The sequence below is a fragment of the Dryobates pubescens genome, chromosome 3 (assembly GCF_014839835.1).
Source record: "Dryobates pubescens isolate bDryPub1 chromosome 3, bDryPub1.pri, whole genome shotgun sequence".
In the NCBI taxonomy this organism is placed as follows: Eukaryota; Metazoa; Chordata; class Aves; order Piciformes; family Picidae; genus Dryobates; species Dryobates pubescens.
The window spans coordinates 34903806-34920224 of NC_071614.1; the positions used below are offsets into that span (position 1 = coordinate 34903806).

At 40.2% G+C, this 16419-nt stretch overlaps 1 protein-coding gene across 1 annotated transcript; it reads right to left on the bottom strand.

Moving 5' to 3' along the window:
- Positions 1-166: 166 nt before the first annotated feature.
- LOC128899900 (protein scribble homolog) lies at positions 167-16419 on the bottom strand. Its single transcript, XM_054179949.1, has 6 exons — positions 16202-16419; positions 13867-14091; positions 11954-12043; positions 11199-11276; positions 8749-8844; positions 167-445 (listed from the first exon to the last, which is right to left on the bottom strand). Exons 2-6 carry the CDS (start codon positions 14041-14043, stop codon positions 293-295), a joined length of 594 nt encoding a protein of 197 aa, XP_054035924.1. The 5' UTR covers positions 14044-14091; positions 16202-16419; the 3' UTR covers positions 167-292.

Below are 16419 nucleotides of genomic sequence, written 5' to 3' on the forward strand. Positions count from 1 at the left end.
GGTGCTGGAGGATGCCCTTAAAAGTAGCTATTGAGCTATTGAAACACAAGGTGACTTTCACATAACCCCACTCAATGCATTTTTTTTTTTTTTTCCAAGAGCATAAGCTCTGGATGAAGGAAAGTTCAAGGCAAAGAAAATGAAGCATGGGTTTTGCTCCCCCATTTCTAATCCATCCTCACTGCAATGGTTTTCCCTACAAATAAGGCATAGTGGTTCAAGTACTACATTAAATGCAATTGAACAATGGGAAAGAAAATCACCAGTCAACTATTCTCAAAAAAGTATTTTATTACGGAGGATAAAAAGCACTGTTTAGAGAGTCCCAATAGGTATGTCCTTCTGCACCGTCGGCCTCCTCAGGCTCAAAGTCATCTGGGTCTGGGGGCAACTGGTCGGTGTCTTCATCAGAAGTGGAAGGGCACGTGAGGATTATCTGAGGTATCTTGAGAAAGATGTGAAAGATTTCAGAGAAAAGTCAGCTCGAGAGCAGGGAAGTGTTTACAAGTGGTATTTTAAAAGGGACAAGGGAAGCAGAGAAAAACAGCTGAGAAATGTAACACCGCAGAGCTTCTTGACAGATTAACTGGCCTACACTAAAAATTGCATTGGTAATTGAAGAAAACCAAGATAAATTGTCTTTTCCCCTCAATAGTTAATTGAGAAAAAACAAACCTTCAGTAGAAAAAGGGGGGTTATCAAAATATTTTTTTCAACAAAGACAATATGAAAAATATACAGCTACTTCAAACTTCATTACTCATTAAATTCATGTACCTGAAAGCAATAAAAGATTAAGGACCATAAAGAATATAAATTACCCATCTTTGAAAAACTGCATAGTTGAGCCATTTTACTGTCAAAATATATTTAAGAGAAACATCAAGAAAAAAAACATTAAAGTGTGCATTTGTCAGTTAATAAATTACTTAAATCCTTGTATGCATACATCAATTTCTTGGCCAAGAGCTTTGTGTTCTTTGAGAATCACATTGTAATAGTTTAAGATTAATTTAAATGCTGCAACTGAGAAAAGTAAAGAACATCAGGTTCTTTGTGTGTAGCCAAATAATAGAACAGTAATGCTTTGTATCAAGGAATGGGCTACTGCAAATGTAACTCTGATGTACAAAGTCAGTTTACTTTTCACCACTTAAGAAAAAAAACTTTAATATGTAAAGAAAAGAGATGTATCGGTAAGTCAGTATATCTAACGAGCAGGTAATACCATGTGTACCAGATAAAACATCTATCTTACCAGTTGTCTGAAAATGTTCAGGAAAGGTGGTATTTCTTATTTATCAGCTACTTTGCTGCATTTGGTCACCCTTTATAAGAATGTTTAATGTTCACACCACACCGTTAAAGAATTTATACATTATGTCCTTCTTGTACATGATTTGATCTAGGAAATGACACAAGCACGTAGATGCTTCCTGGCTGCCCTGATCCCCAGTCAGTAGCATTCCTCATGGAAGTAAAATGAATTCTTTTCCACGCTCTACCAACTGCATAATCTCTGATGGCACTGACTATTGCGGGGGGGGGGGGGGGGGGGGGGGGGGGTGTGTCTGGCATCCCCCCGGCTTATGAGCAGCTACACTACACATGGATACCAAAATACAGGCATCGGTCCAGAGCTGAACCTCACACAGCATGCCTGTAAACTAATTTTAAAGCCAGATATAAATATAGTTATATTCCCTGGTGTATTGTACACCCAAACATCTCCATTTTGTTGTTGGGGTTTTGGTTTGGGGTTGTTTTGTTTGATTCTTTGTTTGGGGGGGTGGGATTTGGTGGTGGGTTTTTTTGTCTGTTTTGGTGGGTTGGTTTTTGGGTTTTGGTCTTTTTTTTTTTTCGTTGGGTTTTCCTTCTCCTTTATTTTTGCTTAGACCACAAAAGAGACATTCCTGGGGGCTTTAAATAGACAGACCCTAAGTAGTGGCCAAACTACAGTATTATGCACATCTGACAGCATTTGTAAGCTCTCCATGCACCAGATGCTTCTCTTGGCTCTGTTCATTGGTGAAAGATGTTTCCTTCTTACTGAATCAACTTTAAACTACAGCAAATATACATTGTCTATGTATAGGTGGTATACTGGGTCATATATGGAAATCCTGCTGTCTCAAAAACTAGAGCAGAGGCCTATGCCTTATCTGAAGTTACCTGCAGAAATACTCAGGATGGGACCTTGCATTACACTGAACTATCTGTTCAAAGTTCAGGGAAGACTCTTCCTTGTGTACTGTGCCCTCTATAGACATCCAGATTTCCTGCAGACTAGGTATGCCGTGCATTAGCAAGTGTGAATGAAGTTACCAGCATGCCTTTTGAGGAAATGGCCCTTAGCCATTTCAAACTTCAGTTACTGTAATACTCTTTATCAGCATTGTCTCTACTCCCCAAAAATCCTACTTGCAAGGAATCAAAATCACTACTCAACAACAAAAAAAAAAACCAACCATCAAAAAAACCCCCACACACCCCAACAACAAAAACCCACCACCAAAAAAAAAAAGCTAACCAACCAACCAAAACAAAAACCAAAACCACAAAAACCAAACCCAACCTTTCCTTCAAGCACTTAATTACTTTTGGAGCATGTTCTTGCATACTGTTTTTCACATATTATGATGGTACTAGGTTTTACAATCACAGTGTGAGTTTCATTGATGAAACAGAATACAGGGGGGCGGGGGGGAAGAACTCTAGCTGCTGGTGAGGAATACTAGCAAAAGTTCAAACTAGTAACACAAAGTTCTTGTGGGTTATTCCACTCCACCATCACCCCGAAACATACACACTCAAGAGTTTAGCTTTGGCACAAAGGTTCTTGGAGAATATTTTTTTTTAGGCAGTCTGAAATACTTCTTATTTTATTGATCATTACCCATTTTAATTGTAGCCCCTCCCCCCCCCCCCAAAAAAAAAAATCAGTACTTTTACAGGTTTTGATTGGTTGGGGTTTTTTGTTTGGTTTGTTTCATTTGTTTGGGTTTTGTTGTTGTTGTTTGGGGTTTTTTGTTATTAATTGGTTACCTACATAGGGAAGAAACATAAATCTGAGATTGTAACAATATTATCAGAGGAACAAATCCCTCAGGATGCTCAGTTGTGGCATGAGTGCTCTTTTGCATTTCTTCCAGCTGAGAATGAAGAGCATCACAGCCCAGAAGTGCTGCAAATCTGTTCTCCTGAGAGAAGAGCGGGCTCAGCTATGATCTGCAGCAGTCCCTCTGTATTCTCTCCAGGCAGACAGAAGCTTGTACATACACCCATTCAAGCTGATTTGGAGACATATTGCTGAGTTTCTCTAACAAAGCAAATATTCTGGTCCAAGTGCATTTACATCTTGTCCCTCTGCTGTCTGCACATCTCCTTGACCACTCTCCCTCTGAGATCCTATGAAAACCCATACTGCTGCTGTCCCCACATGCACTGCTTCTCCTTCCTCTGTGGCCAATTGTCCTGCTCTGCAGCCACCTCCCCAACAGGATGTGGAAGAGCCTTGATTTCCTCACAGCCAAATGACCAATAACAAAACAACTCTTGGTTGTGGATTTTGCCACCTACACAAGTGCAAACTGAGAGCAAACCCAATTAAGTAACAGAGTATGCATTTGCACAAGATCTAATTCAGTGAAAACAGACTTTCTCCCTCCTAGCACCAAAAGCAATCAATTCACCTTCTGTAAGAAAAGTCAGCACAAAATGGATATTAGCAGCACACTTCACATTTCTAACCAGAGTGGCGTTTCCATCCTCCCAAAACTAACCCCTAGGTACCTATGGGTCTCCATTACCCCATTCACGTTCACCCTACCTCCAAGAAAACCACCATCTAAGCCTTATCATCTTCCTTTCTTCTTCCAGTTCTGTTTCTTTTAAAAAATAACAAAACTCAACAACTCTAAACTTGCATTATCTTGCATTCTCTTCATTGAGGGCAGATGCACCCTACTATATAAGCAACCTTTGCTCCTAAAGCCTTTTTTTAATACTCATATTTGCATGTACATTTTCTGATGTGTCACTACTGCGGGAAGACACATTTCATATGCAAAACCACGTCACAGCAAAAAGGAAGCAAACCATTTCCACTGCCTGAGACAGGTAGTGCAAGACAGACATTTAGGATGGAAACAAGGAAATTTGTTCCAGCATGGGTAGCTGAGCTCAAGAGGCACTTGCCTAAGGCATGTAGGAATGTGTGGAATTTCCATCTTCTACCAGTAACTGTTCAGAAGAATCTGATCCTGGTGTAGGAGGACAAATTATGCAGCTTCCTGCGTTTTTCCATTGTTTTACCCCAATAGTCTTTACTGAATAGCGTCTGAACTTGTTTAAAATATTTCTGTTGAAACTGCAAAGTCCTCCTACTCAGTTTCCATCATCATGCACTCATTATTAAACTAATGCTTTGAGTGCCAGTCAATCCCAAGTCATCAAAATAGGCAGAATACTTCTGAAAAATTGTAAGATTAGTCATATGAAACAGGTTATTTTCCTTTATTCCTCCGAAGTTAGATTTTGGTGCCTAAAAAGGACAAAGGATGTGTCCTGTATCACAGTTCAGTGCCTCTCAAGGACAGCGTATGAGTTGAAGAAGGTGGCCCAGGTAGGTGGTGTAGTCACCATCCCTGGAGGTGTTCAAGAGGGGACTGGACGTGGTGCTTGGTGCTATGGTTTAGTAGTCATGAGGTCTTGGCTGACAGGTTGGACTTGATGATCTTTGAGGTCTTTTCCAACCTTATTGATTCTATGATTTCAGTAAAACTCTCCATCACATTCTGCAGCAGGCAAAAACTGAAAGATCAATGTCCATCATATAATATCTGCAATGCCGTTGGACACAAAAGGTTCTATATGATTCAAACTGCTTATGAAAATTGTCCTTCCACTATTTCTTTAATCTTCTAATGTACCACTGGATAGTGACTTCCCTGACACTGGAACCTGATGCATAGATTTTTACTTAAATGCTTTTGATGTAGTCATTACAGCCTTATGCTATAGAAACACTGAAGAAACTGCATCACTTTGACCACATCGGGAGACTTTAAAAGCCCAAATTATCAAACCTTTGCTTTTGAAGAAAGCTCCTCACCCCTGTGAAAGGCAGCAGTGGTACCTGCTGGACTTGCAGGAATTCAGTACAGCTCTCCCCTCTGCTGAATTCCTGCAGAGGACATGAGGATGCCTTTTCACAAGGGCAGATTTAGCTGATCATTGCTGTGGTGATTCAGGTACTCATCCTCTTTTATTCTCAAATAGTATGCTGTGTCCTAGAGCATGGCTCCAGGTGCCTTGCTTGAGTCTACTTGTTTCTTGCATGTGGTTTTTGCTTCTCTTGTCTGCAGTGCTTGTATGGTCTACCATGTGATTTCTTTGTCTTTGAGGTATTTGAATACCAGATCTTAAAGAGATCAATTAACGACTTAGTTTATTAAAAGGTTTTCCCTATTTAACACTGATAATTGAAGGCTCTGCAAAATCCAAGAATTTGAAGTGAGTCAATTCTGTCTGAGTCTTATGAGAAAACGACTTGAAAAGACGAACAAGACATACACTGTGCAAACAGATGCATTTGTTCAAAGCAGAATTTTAAACACAAATTCACAAAGTAAATTTCCTAAGCACTACACTCTAGAGAAAAATACAATGCCCATACCACACACCTTTTATCTTACCTTAACTTAGAAACACAACTTAGTTCAAACTTAGTTGAAAGTGGAATCAAACCAGTAGATGAAATGGAGAAGGAGATCACATAGCAGATGGGTGCCTACATTCCACTGAAGCTCTCACAGTCAATGTGGGCTTGGCTAAGCCACCCTGGCTGTGATTGAGCTTCTTTGCAAGCATGTATAAACCTGCACGAGATGCAAGGCACTGAGTCGTCAGACCCCTATCTTTTACCTTGTCAGAATAAAAAGTAAGAATCTAAAAGATCTAAGAATCAACACCCTCACCTGAGTCATAAAATTGTTTTGAAGAGATAAAACTTCAGAAAAAAACTTGAATACAGAACTATTAGGTCACGTGGCATAGGTCAATCAAACACTGTCTGCGAGTAAAAACTTTACTGATTGAGTTTCAGAAGAAATATGTCTTTGATGTGTCTGAATCCTACTTTAGTTGCCTTTTACAGTGCTTCTTTGAGCTGTATATTCCACTGTTTTTTTTCCTTTTAAAATTGAAAAAAAATTAAAAAGTAAAACAATGACTAAAAAAAAAAACAACACCCAAAAAAAACCCCACCACACAAGAAAGAAGTCTTATTAACCTGAAGCTGTATGGTCATAATCTTCAGATACAGCTAGAACTAACTTGCTCAGATGAATAAAGAACAAGCTGATACTTAGATTTCTGAAGATATGTAACTGATACAAGTACATCAAGAGTTTTGCTTGAAAAGTCTCTAGCAGCTGGGAATGAAGAAGACCTGCAGTGGTTGACATCCATGCAAGTTTTCTCATGGCTTCCATCTAAACAATGTGGAGAAAGGGATAAATACAAAGGAAACAAGTCTTCACTGATTCCTAGAACAGAAGATGATTCTGCATTAAGGTCCTGCTGCCATCCACTTATCTGAACATGTCCTCCATAAGAAGCCAGGCTAGAAACATTTCTTTAGATAAGACATTTACTGAAGAATGAGAGGAACTGCAAAATAAATACAGAGTGAGAGCAAATGAGATACTGACCAGTTTCCTGAGTCAGCTGGATACTCCTCAAAAGCTTTTCATCTCTTAGACTGATGAATGCTGCTCTAAGTTAAAGGCAATAACACAGACAATTTGCTAAAACACACCAAAAAAATGAGGAAAAAAAAAACAACAAAAAGAAACAAAACAAGAAATACAAATGTTTCTCCAGAAAAGAACTTGCACATTAGCTACAGTGTGGCCAGCAGGAACAGTGAGGTCATTCTGCCCCTGTCCGCTGCACTGGTTAGGCCACACCTTGAGTACAGTGTCCAGTTCTGGGCCACTCAGTTTAGGAAGGATGCTGACTTGCTGGAAGGTGTCCAGAGAAGGGCAAGAAAGTTGGTGGGGGGTTTGGAGCACAAGCCCTATGAGAAGAGGCTGAGGGAGCTGGGGTTGCTTAGCCCAGAGAAGAGAAGGCTCATGGGAGACCTTATTGCTCTCTATAACTACCTGATGGGAGACTGTAGACAGGCGGGAGCTGGTCTCTTCTTCCAGGCAACCAGCACCAGAACAAGAGGACACAGTCTCAAGCTGTGCCAGGGGAGGTTTAGACTGGATGTTAGGAAGAAATTCTTCATAGAGAGAGTGATTGCCCATTGGAATGGGCTGCCCAGGGAGATGGTGGAATCGCCATCATTGGAGGTGTTTAGGAGGAGACTTGATAGGGTGCTTGGTGCCATGGTTTAGTTGATTAGATGGTGTTGGATGATGGGTTGGACACAATGATCTTGAAGGTCTCTTCCAACCTGGTTTATTCTATTCTATTCTCATGAATTAATCCTTTCAACAGTGGTTCCTCTAACAGAAAGCTTCCTGCAATGTGAGTTAAGACTGTAAGAAACAGCTACCAAGTAGAGCTGGACAATTAAAATTAAAAAAAATATTTTAAATGACTGAAGCATTGTCAAATGGAAAATAAAACTGGTCCAAAAGTTTCACATCATGATGTTGGAGACCAGATGCATCACAGTTTCTTTAAGCAACTGAATCGAAAACTTTTGTTAGTCCATCTCAAAGAGAAAAGCTGCAGCTCTACCCTTCTTAAATATTAATGTATGTAGGAAACCTGAAGAAAACAGACTTGTACTGTCTGTCTGCTCATTTTTTTCAGTCAAATAAAAAAAAACACACATTATTTTTCAAAATAGAAATGGTTAATGAAGACTGAATGTGGTCTCTGATTCTAGTCTTTACATAACAGATGAACTTTTAATTTTTGCCATTAACTGGGCTGTGAATGGTGTTTCTGGAAAAGGATTATAAAAAAAAAAAGGCTGGAAGAGGAATCAAACAAAGTACTCCACTGGCATTTGCTGTAAGAGAAAGTGTCATTGCTTCCTGGAACTGAAGAAGCAATACAAGAAGGATGTTTTTTGACCTTAATCATTCGGATACTTTTATCTTCTAACTAAAGCCGTAACTTAAGATATGTAGGCAGAAGACTGTGGTTTGGACAGGTCTTCAGAGAGTTTATTTTATTAGAGTTCATAAAAGTGGACCAGATTTCTAAAAGCCACTCTGCAGGCTTGGTAGTTTCCTTCTGTGATATGCGTAGTAGATTTTATCCTATCTGACATCAGTCACCTAAAATAAGGGCATACACTCTTAGCCTGTCATGCAAGTTTCCACTCAAGCCAAAAGATAAAAATGGTTATCTCCAGGTACCAGCTCAAACTATCCCTCCTAAAAGAGGCTCCCTAGAGATGCTTCTCCTTCCATTAGCTAAAAAGGGAGTCCAGACAACAGAAGAAACACTTAAGCTGGAAGAAATGGACATGACCTTTAAAGCATCCAAATCAGAGTGCTTCAAAATCTCTGGTGTGCTACACTCATGCTTATGCAAGAGCTGTGCTGCTCCAGAAGCAACATCCCAGATGCAGTGACAGCCAAGTAAACATATGGGTCACTGATATTCGGTGAGTGTTCTTCTCTTATACAGCCAGTCTTTACCATCTTTACTAGCATTAGTGAAAGACAACACAAAGTACTTAGCTAAAGCTGATTTGTTTCTCACTGAGACCATCTTACTTACTGTTATGATGTGATTTACTGTTGGGAAGGGGCTGTCCTTGGATGAATCTTCAGTAGGACCAGCATGAAGGACATCATGTTCTGAAGCAAGGGATGCCTTTAAAAACAAAGCAGCAGAAATGCACACATCTAATTATTAATGCTAAAAGAAATGCCCTCCCAGTCAGGTTAGTATACAAATGTCTGGCATTTCAGTTCAGTTCAGCTGCACAATGAAAGCAAATAAAATTGCAATCCCTGTCACCCCCTATTTCTTATGAACACACTGTACATTTGAACTATTGAAATGGTCAGTTCAAGAAGAGGAAGCTGTAGCACATGGTATGGAGATAAGCATTCTGGCTATTTGTAAACAGATCAATCCTGTAGTCAAAACATTAGGGCTTCTATCACACAGCTGAATGCATTAATTCCTTCCCATCTCCCACACATACGAAAAAGCAAAGATTTCTTTTTCTACCTTCTTTAAATAGATGAATGATTCTGCCATCTTGTGGAAGACAGAGAAATCATAACTATTTGTAGGATAACAACAGCAAGACAGAACAGTAATGACCAGAAGTTTATTCTATTTTTTCACTTGTTTCACTGCTCATGAAATGAACATGCATTAGTAGCTAGTAGATGTCAAATAGCCCCAGAATCCTGAATTGGTTGATTTTTAAGACACCAACTTGGAGAAGGAACTGGGAGTCCTGATGGATAACAAGTTCTCCATGGGACAGCAATGTACCCTTATGGCCAAGAAGGTCAATGGGATCCTGGGGTGCATTAAGAGGAGTGTATCCAGCAGATCGAGGAAGGTTCTCCACCCCCTCTACTCTGCCCTGGTGAGACCTCACTTAGAATACTGCATCCAGTTTTGGGCTCCCCAGTTCAAGAGGGACAGGGATCTATTCAAGAGAGTCCAGTGGAGGGCTACAAGAATGATTAAGAGACTGGAGAATGTGCCCCATGAGGAAAGACTGAGAGCCCTGAGGCTTTTTAGTCTGGAGAAGAGAAGGCTGAGAGGAGACTTAATAAATGTTTATAAATATCTGAGGGCTGGGTGTCAAGAGGGAGGGGACAGGTTCTTCTCAGTTGCACCTCATGACAGGACAAGGGGCAATGGATATAAACTACACTACAGGAGGTTCCACCTGAACATGAGGAGGAACTTCTTCACCATGAGGGTCACAGAGCACTGGAACAGGCTCCCTAGACAGGTTGTGGAGGCTCATTCTCTGGAGACTTTCAAGACCCATCTGAATGCATTCCTGTGCAACCTGTGCTAGATTCTATGGTCCTGCTCTGGCAAGGTGGTTGGACTCAACCTCTGGAGGTCCCTTCCAACCCCTAACATCCTGTGATCCTGTGACTTTACCAGAAACTGCTAAGAAGTTAAAGCTACAGCAACTCAAAATCCTGATTTTTCTGTTTCCTGATGATCTGATACTGTGAAATACTGTCTCACATCTGTTAAAATATAAAAATTACATAATCCATTCTTAACAGAAAAGAAAAAAACACTTAAATGGTGCAGAATTTTATAGGTAATTAACCTTTTGAAAAATGCTAAACTTCTATATGTGGATTGTGTCTATAACATAGTTTTACAAATTTGTTACACTGATCTGGCATTATTTTGGTTTTGGCTGATAGAGGTTGCATCCTTATTCCTGTCAGTTTAATAAACTCACAGTATGTCTCTATCCTACCTTAATTCAACAAGGACTATCCTGGAATAAAACCTATTAATTTGAGAATACGTAAATGACAGTCTAAGAGAACAAGAGCTGAAAAAAATTACAGACTAGTATTCACCTCAGTGTAATTTTGTAGAGGCTCTCATCCCACTCTGCCTTTCTCAGCAGATGGAAACCAGACAGTAAGTCAAAAATAGGTATCACAAAATTGTACATTAACGTCACTTCTTTTGGCAACCTCTGAAGCTCAAGAGAGTGGCTTCTGCTATAGGAAAGATGAGACCTGAGGTGGAGTAGCCCAAGAGACACTTGGCACTGTAAGCCTCCATCAGGGGAGTTACTTTGAGTAGTTCTCTGTCAACTAAATATTGTGTTGGAGAAACAAGCTCATCTAGTTTCTACTTCTTTGCACCAGCTGCAATGAACTCATCTAGTAAATCTAATACAATGTCGTAAGAAAGCTTCCTGGATCAAGTACAACTGCATTTGTGCTTACATAGCTCCTTACCGAAACCATTGTTTTCATTTACAAATCAGCCATTTAAGTGAATAATATTTTGTTCAGCACTTTGAACATAAAAAGCTGAAAACCAGACTATAATAAGAAGGAAAACAACAATTTAATCTCACTATACTTTCTAATGTAGCTTGGGAAGTATCTAAAAAGCTAAGGCAAGCCTAGATCTAGATCTCAGCGTCCCCAACTCTGAGCTATTTGACTTAAAGATAACAACACAGGAACGTACTCCACAAAGAATCCCTCTACCTCTGCCACTCTGTCTCCTGTTTTCCCCCCAGCCAAGTCTGCCAGACCATCTTTTGGCAGCCGCGCAGTCACGATCCCCTGGTGAAACAAAAGACAGGTTTTAGAGCTGTCAGATCTTTCTTCCACTGTTCTCAGATGTAAAAAGCAAGTAATTAATTTTCAAGATTTGTTTTTCTGCTGCCTCTATTAAAACAAAATCTAAATGTCTTAGCACATTAACAAGAAAAGGGAAAAAAAAATCCTCCATGGCTGACACATAAAACAATGAACAGAAGTCATAAATTGTTTACACTGTGCCACAGGGGACAGACTGGGAAACAAAGATTTGTTTATTTAAATGGTAAATAAGTGAGAAGATGTGAGAAATATTTCTTCTCTCAAAACAAGTTAGCTCCTGGGAACGAACAAATGGGATGGGAGAGGCATGTGGGTTACCAATGGGCTGACCCCAAATAGAGGGAGAAAGTGGAAACTAACCAACAATGTTTCATTCTATCCTTGAAAATTCATCAATTTACATCAAGATTTCTCTCCAAAATCACCCCTCCAGGAGCTTCCCCATCAAAATCTACTGCCAGTTTCTACTTTGAGATATAAGTTACCCATATTTAACCTTGTTAGCTTTATTACAAAGACAGTGATGTTACATTGAGGACAGCTTCAGAAGGAAAACAGCAAAACGCAATAGCTTCAGAGAACTGCTCATCAGTTTCTTTCTACCAATTACTATATAAATTGTGAGTAATGAAATGCACCTCATCATTGTCTTTACATGGAGATGAGCCCTTTCCACCAGCAATGCTAATACCAAGACTCCCCATTTGACTGCACACAGTAATGGTTATCTGGAAAAGAATTATAATGGATAAGTGTCCTGATTAATCAAAAACATTGCCTATTAATTACATGAGCAATTAAAATCACCTCCCACTCTTGCATTGCCCCTATAGAGCTCAGCCCAGAGGAAGATAGTGCCATGCTTCAACACTGGGACGTGCAAGACTAGTCTTTACTCCTTAATAGCACCAAGAATGCATTATTTCTCCAAGTTTTAGGGTCATGCCAAAGCTACAGAAGTCTGATTAAAAGGCTACTTACCCAAACTAGTTGTATCATAAATCCTGCCAATTTACTGAGCATTCACAATGGCAACAATGGTACACAGGAGGAGCAGGAAGCAAGTGGTGTTTGGTAAGTTTACAAAAAAATTTTTGCTGTGGAACCTCATCTACAATCTGATTGACTTACTTTCAGCTCTGTTGAGAGCATACAACTGAATTTGAGCATTATTACAGTAATTTTCCTGTCTTTTAACTAACAAGCATTCTGTATGTATGTATTAACTCCATCAGAAGATTCAACAGTCCTCACGGACTTTGACATAAAGACATCAGGAAGCATCTGAAAAAGCAGCATAAATTGTAGTCTATCTACTCCATCCTCCTCCTGCTGGTGTCAGCAAAAAATTTAGTACAAAAACTTTGCTCATTTTTTTTTTAATCTACTGAATTCACAAGAAAGGCCAAATAAAATTAGTTTCAAGTTCCATTGATATTTAAGTTGACATTTAAGAATTACTCCCCCAGTTTGTTTGTTTGGGTTGTTTTCTTTTTTCTTTAATTCAGAACTTGCTTGGTAGCAAATAAGAACTTGCTAATGGCTAAACCAGTCACATTTAAGTTTAAAGATAACTCTACCACAGCGCAGTCAAATCAAAATGCAAATGGCAAAATGCTCTTATTTGCATTAATTTGCTTCATATCTCTAAGACAATCCAGCTTGAGCAACTTGTTATATTTTATAATTAGGAGTATTTCAACACAGCTGCATTTCAAAATTTAAGAAATGTAAGCAGTTGCTCTTGTTAATTCATCTGAAATTCATTGTTCCTAAAAAGGTATCAATTGACCCTATCGGTCAAATCAACACCACCCTGCCAAATGTTGCTGTATGCTCTACACTTCAAAAGCCCATGATTACCAGCAGTGGTTTGCTAACAAGTCCCAGAATGGGAGCTACATGCTTTCCTGGTGCTGTATCCTGCGACCATGGGGTTGCAGTGCAATTCTGCATCTCCCATCTAATGGGCGAGCAGTCAGCATAGGGGTGGTCTGCACTGGGCCACCCCCAGGAGTCAATCCATAAAGCACAATTCCTCCTCATATGCTCCAAAGCATGCCAAGACAGAATATATCCACTGAGTTCAGAATATAGCTTCCTCTATAAATTCCAGCTCAAATCTTGCAGTTTTCACTGATAAAGTTTCACTTGAACATTCCCATCGGTTGCATGGGATGAAGGCTTTCCTATGTCATGAGGGTACGGCCATGCCCCTGTTCCTAAGTCATGGTCAAAGTTAAGACTTAGCAAAGTGCCCACCTGCACAGACACTTTGCTTGACCTCACAATACTAAAGCTGAATACATAAAATAAAACAGTACTGAATGGCTACAAATAGTTTGTTAGTGGAAAACTGGTTTTCTATATAAGCCAGTGGGAATAAAGACAAGTTTCAATTTACATTATGTAGAAGGCAAGTCTCATGACATCTACCATGCAATGTCCCCCCTTATTTACATCTTTCATAAACTGGCTCACACAAGTGGACTTCCCCATGGACATGTGGAGCTCCTCATCAGCAAGACAAACCCATGCAGCAGCTGAATACCTTCAATGGGGGCTGTGGCACATCCACTGCCCTCAGTTCCTCTGGGATCTGGCTACTCTCACTGGGGAAGCTGCCTGCTGCTGAGATGGGTGACTGCACCCCAAGGCTACTCTTCCCTTTTGTTGCTGATTTGTGCTTTTCCTGAAGAGATGGTCTGGTGTTTCTTTGATCTCTCATGCTGTCATCAGTATCAAAAAGGCTGCCAGAAAACTTGGAGACAGGTTCCTGGGGTGAAAGACAAGAAAGTAAACACAGCGACAGTAAGAATACCTATCTGATACCCAGCCACTGCCTGATGTAAATTGGAGATGTTATATCACATTGACGTATAGTAGGATTTGTTTGACTGAAGACAAAACTCCACCTTTAAAGCAAATGTAGGAGTATTTTTATTTTACCATTATGTCCCTGGGAATGGCTTTCCCTCAACATGGGAGGAGCATTTATTCAGGCAGCCTTCCTCTAGATCCCCTGGTATACACAGGCACATATAACACACGCATACCCAACTAAATCTTGTTATGTCCTACATGGAGTATCAGAACAAGAATATTTTGGGCAGCCTCTGGCAGCTCAGTAGCACTGAATCTGCTGTTCCAGGGGACAGACTCACATGAGGCAAAGGAAAGAGTTTTCCATAGAGAAAATAAAATATTTTCACAGTTCCTCAAGGCTTACATTCTATTTTTGGGACCACATGTGTGAGAGGGAAGGTGAGCCCCTAATCTGCGTCTGTCTTCAAGGTAAGATTTCATTCAAGTAATTGAACTGACCTTATTCAGCTGCAAACAGCAGTGAGTGGAGATCTGTAAACTTAGTGATTTAGCAGTCCACTGGACCTCAAAGGTGAGGCATGCCAAAGCCAACTTCGAAGCCTGGCTCTAGGCTGTGTTTACTAAGATGCAGTGAGGAATTGACAGTGTCACCCTATGGTCAGCCAAACCACAAGGGCTTGAAAAGAACTATATACAATTAAAACACATCCACCAGACAACTAAAGCTTCAGACAAGTTTGACTGCAGAACACAATTATGTTTTCCAGTTATCAGTTATTCTTGGCAAAGTGGTTACATGAAATTTAGTCACTATGTCCAAACTCTCTTCACATTTTACAGATGCATTATTTAGATGATTTTTGATCCTTAATTTGATGAGTAAGGTTGAATCAGATCTTCATATTACCATATTTTTTACCTCTTCTTGGCAGTAAAATGATGCAGCCAAAGGTCGACACCTTTGAAAATACACCCCATAAACGTCTTCTTAAGCTTCAAAGATTAATACCAGAAATAAAACCAGCGGCATCACCACAAACAGCTGGGCAGAAAACCCATTGTGCATTTTGTTTTTCAGTCTGTAGCAGAACTTTCCCACAATCTTTTTGGTTAGGATGGAAAGAAGCATAACCAACCCTGATGTGAGAAAACAAGCCTTGATTGCTTCCTATTTCTACTTTAAGAGGGACTTGCTTAGCTTTAATTCACATTAAACATTCGTTAGCTTTCTTCTCTTGAGAGATTCCTCTTTAATGGTGCCAAACTGACTAATCTGGACCCATCAGCAACACTGACACGCCATGGGTGCCAGGAACAAGAGTTGGGTTAGGAGGCCAGATTAGGGGTCACACCAGCAGTAGTTGGGGTATAGAAAGGGAGTGGAGGTCTTGACAGAGGAGCAGGAGCCCCTATTCCTCTCAAGTCTCAGTAAACATCTGGAGGAAAGATTGGTGGGCAACGCCCTGAAAGGCAAAGGCTGAAAGAGTGCAATCACAACTTCCTTTTTCCAGGCTATGACTGAGAAGGCAGCCAAGCTGCTACCCAGATTACAGACAACTGGAAGGCACAGGCTAGAGAAACCACAGCATCCAGGGTTTCCCAGATGCCAGTATACTAGAAGAGCACTACTCAGTATTAAACATGCACAGGACTAGCACTGCAACCTCACATTTCTACCATCCAGTCCTTAGGAGACAATGAGCTTCAAGTGCTGCTAACAATCTGCTTACCTGAAAGAGATGAAGGGAAGTTGACAACTGGCAATAAAAGTAGGAGTAAATGAAAAAAAAACAAAAACAAACATGTCTCATCATTGTTCAGGTTACACTTTTTAACCTGCAAGTTGCACTGTACTCGAGGGTTGGACCAATTGTTTAATTGAAAGCATATTAGAGGAATAAAACACTGAACATGACTCTACACAAGCAAGGATGTGAAAGTACAGGCAATCCAGTTTTCCAGTATCCCAAAATGCTTAGCAAAATAGCACTGCCAGCAGATTATAGGTTTTTGGTAGACATACAACATTGTCCCCTCCTGACTTTAAGGAGAGCACCTACGTCATCGGGATCCTCCAGCTCCTCTGCTTCTTGCTCAGGACTGATCCTTCCTCCTCTCCATTTTCCATTAGCAGAGCTCAATTTGTACAGGTTACCACCATGAAAACCTTCCTTTCCTTTCAAAGAGGCCCAGCGAGAGCCCTGAGAGCTCCAGTTATGGCTACTGTATAGTTTAGGAGACTTGGGAAGCCACTTAGTGGAGTCCTAAGAGGAAAAGG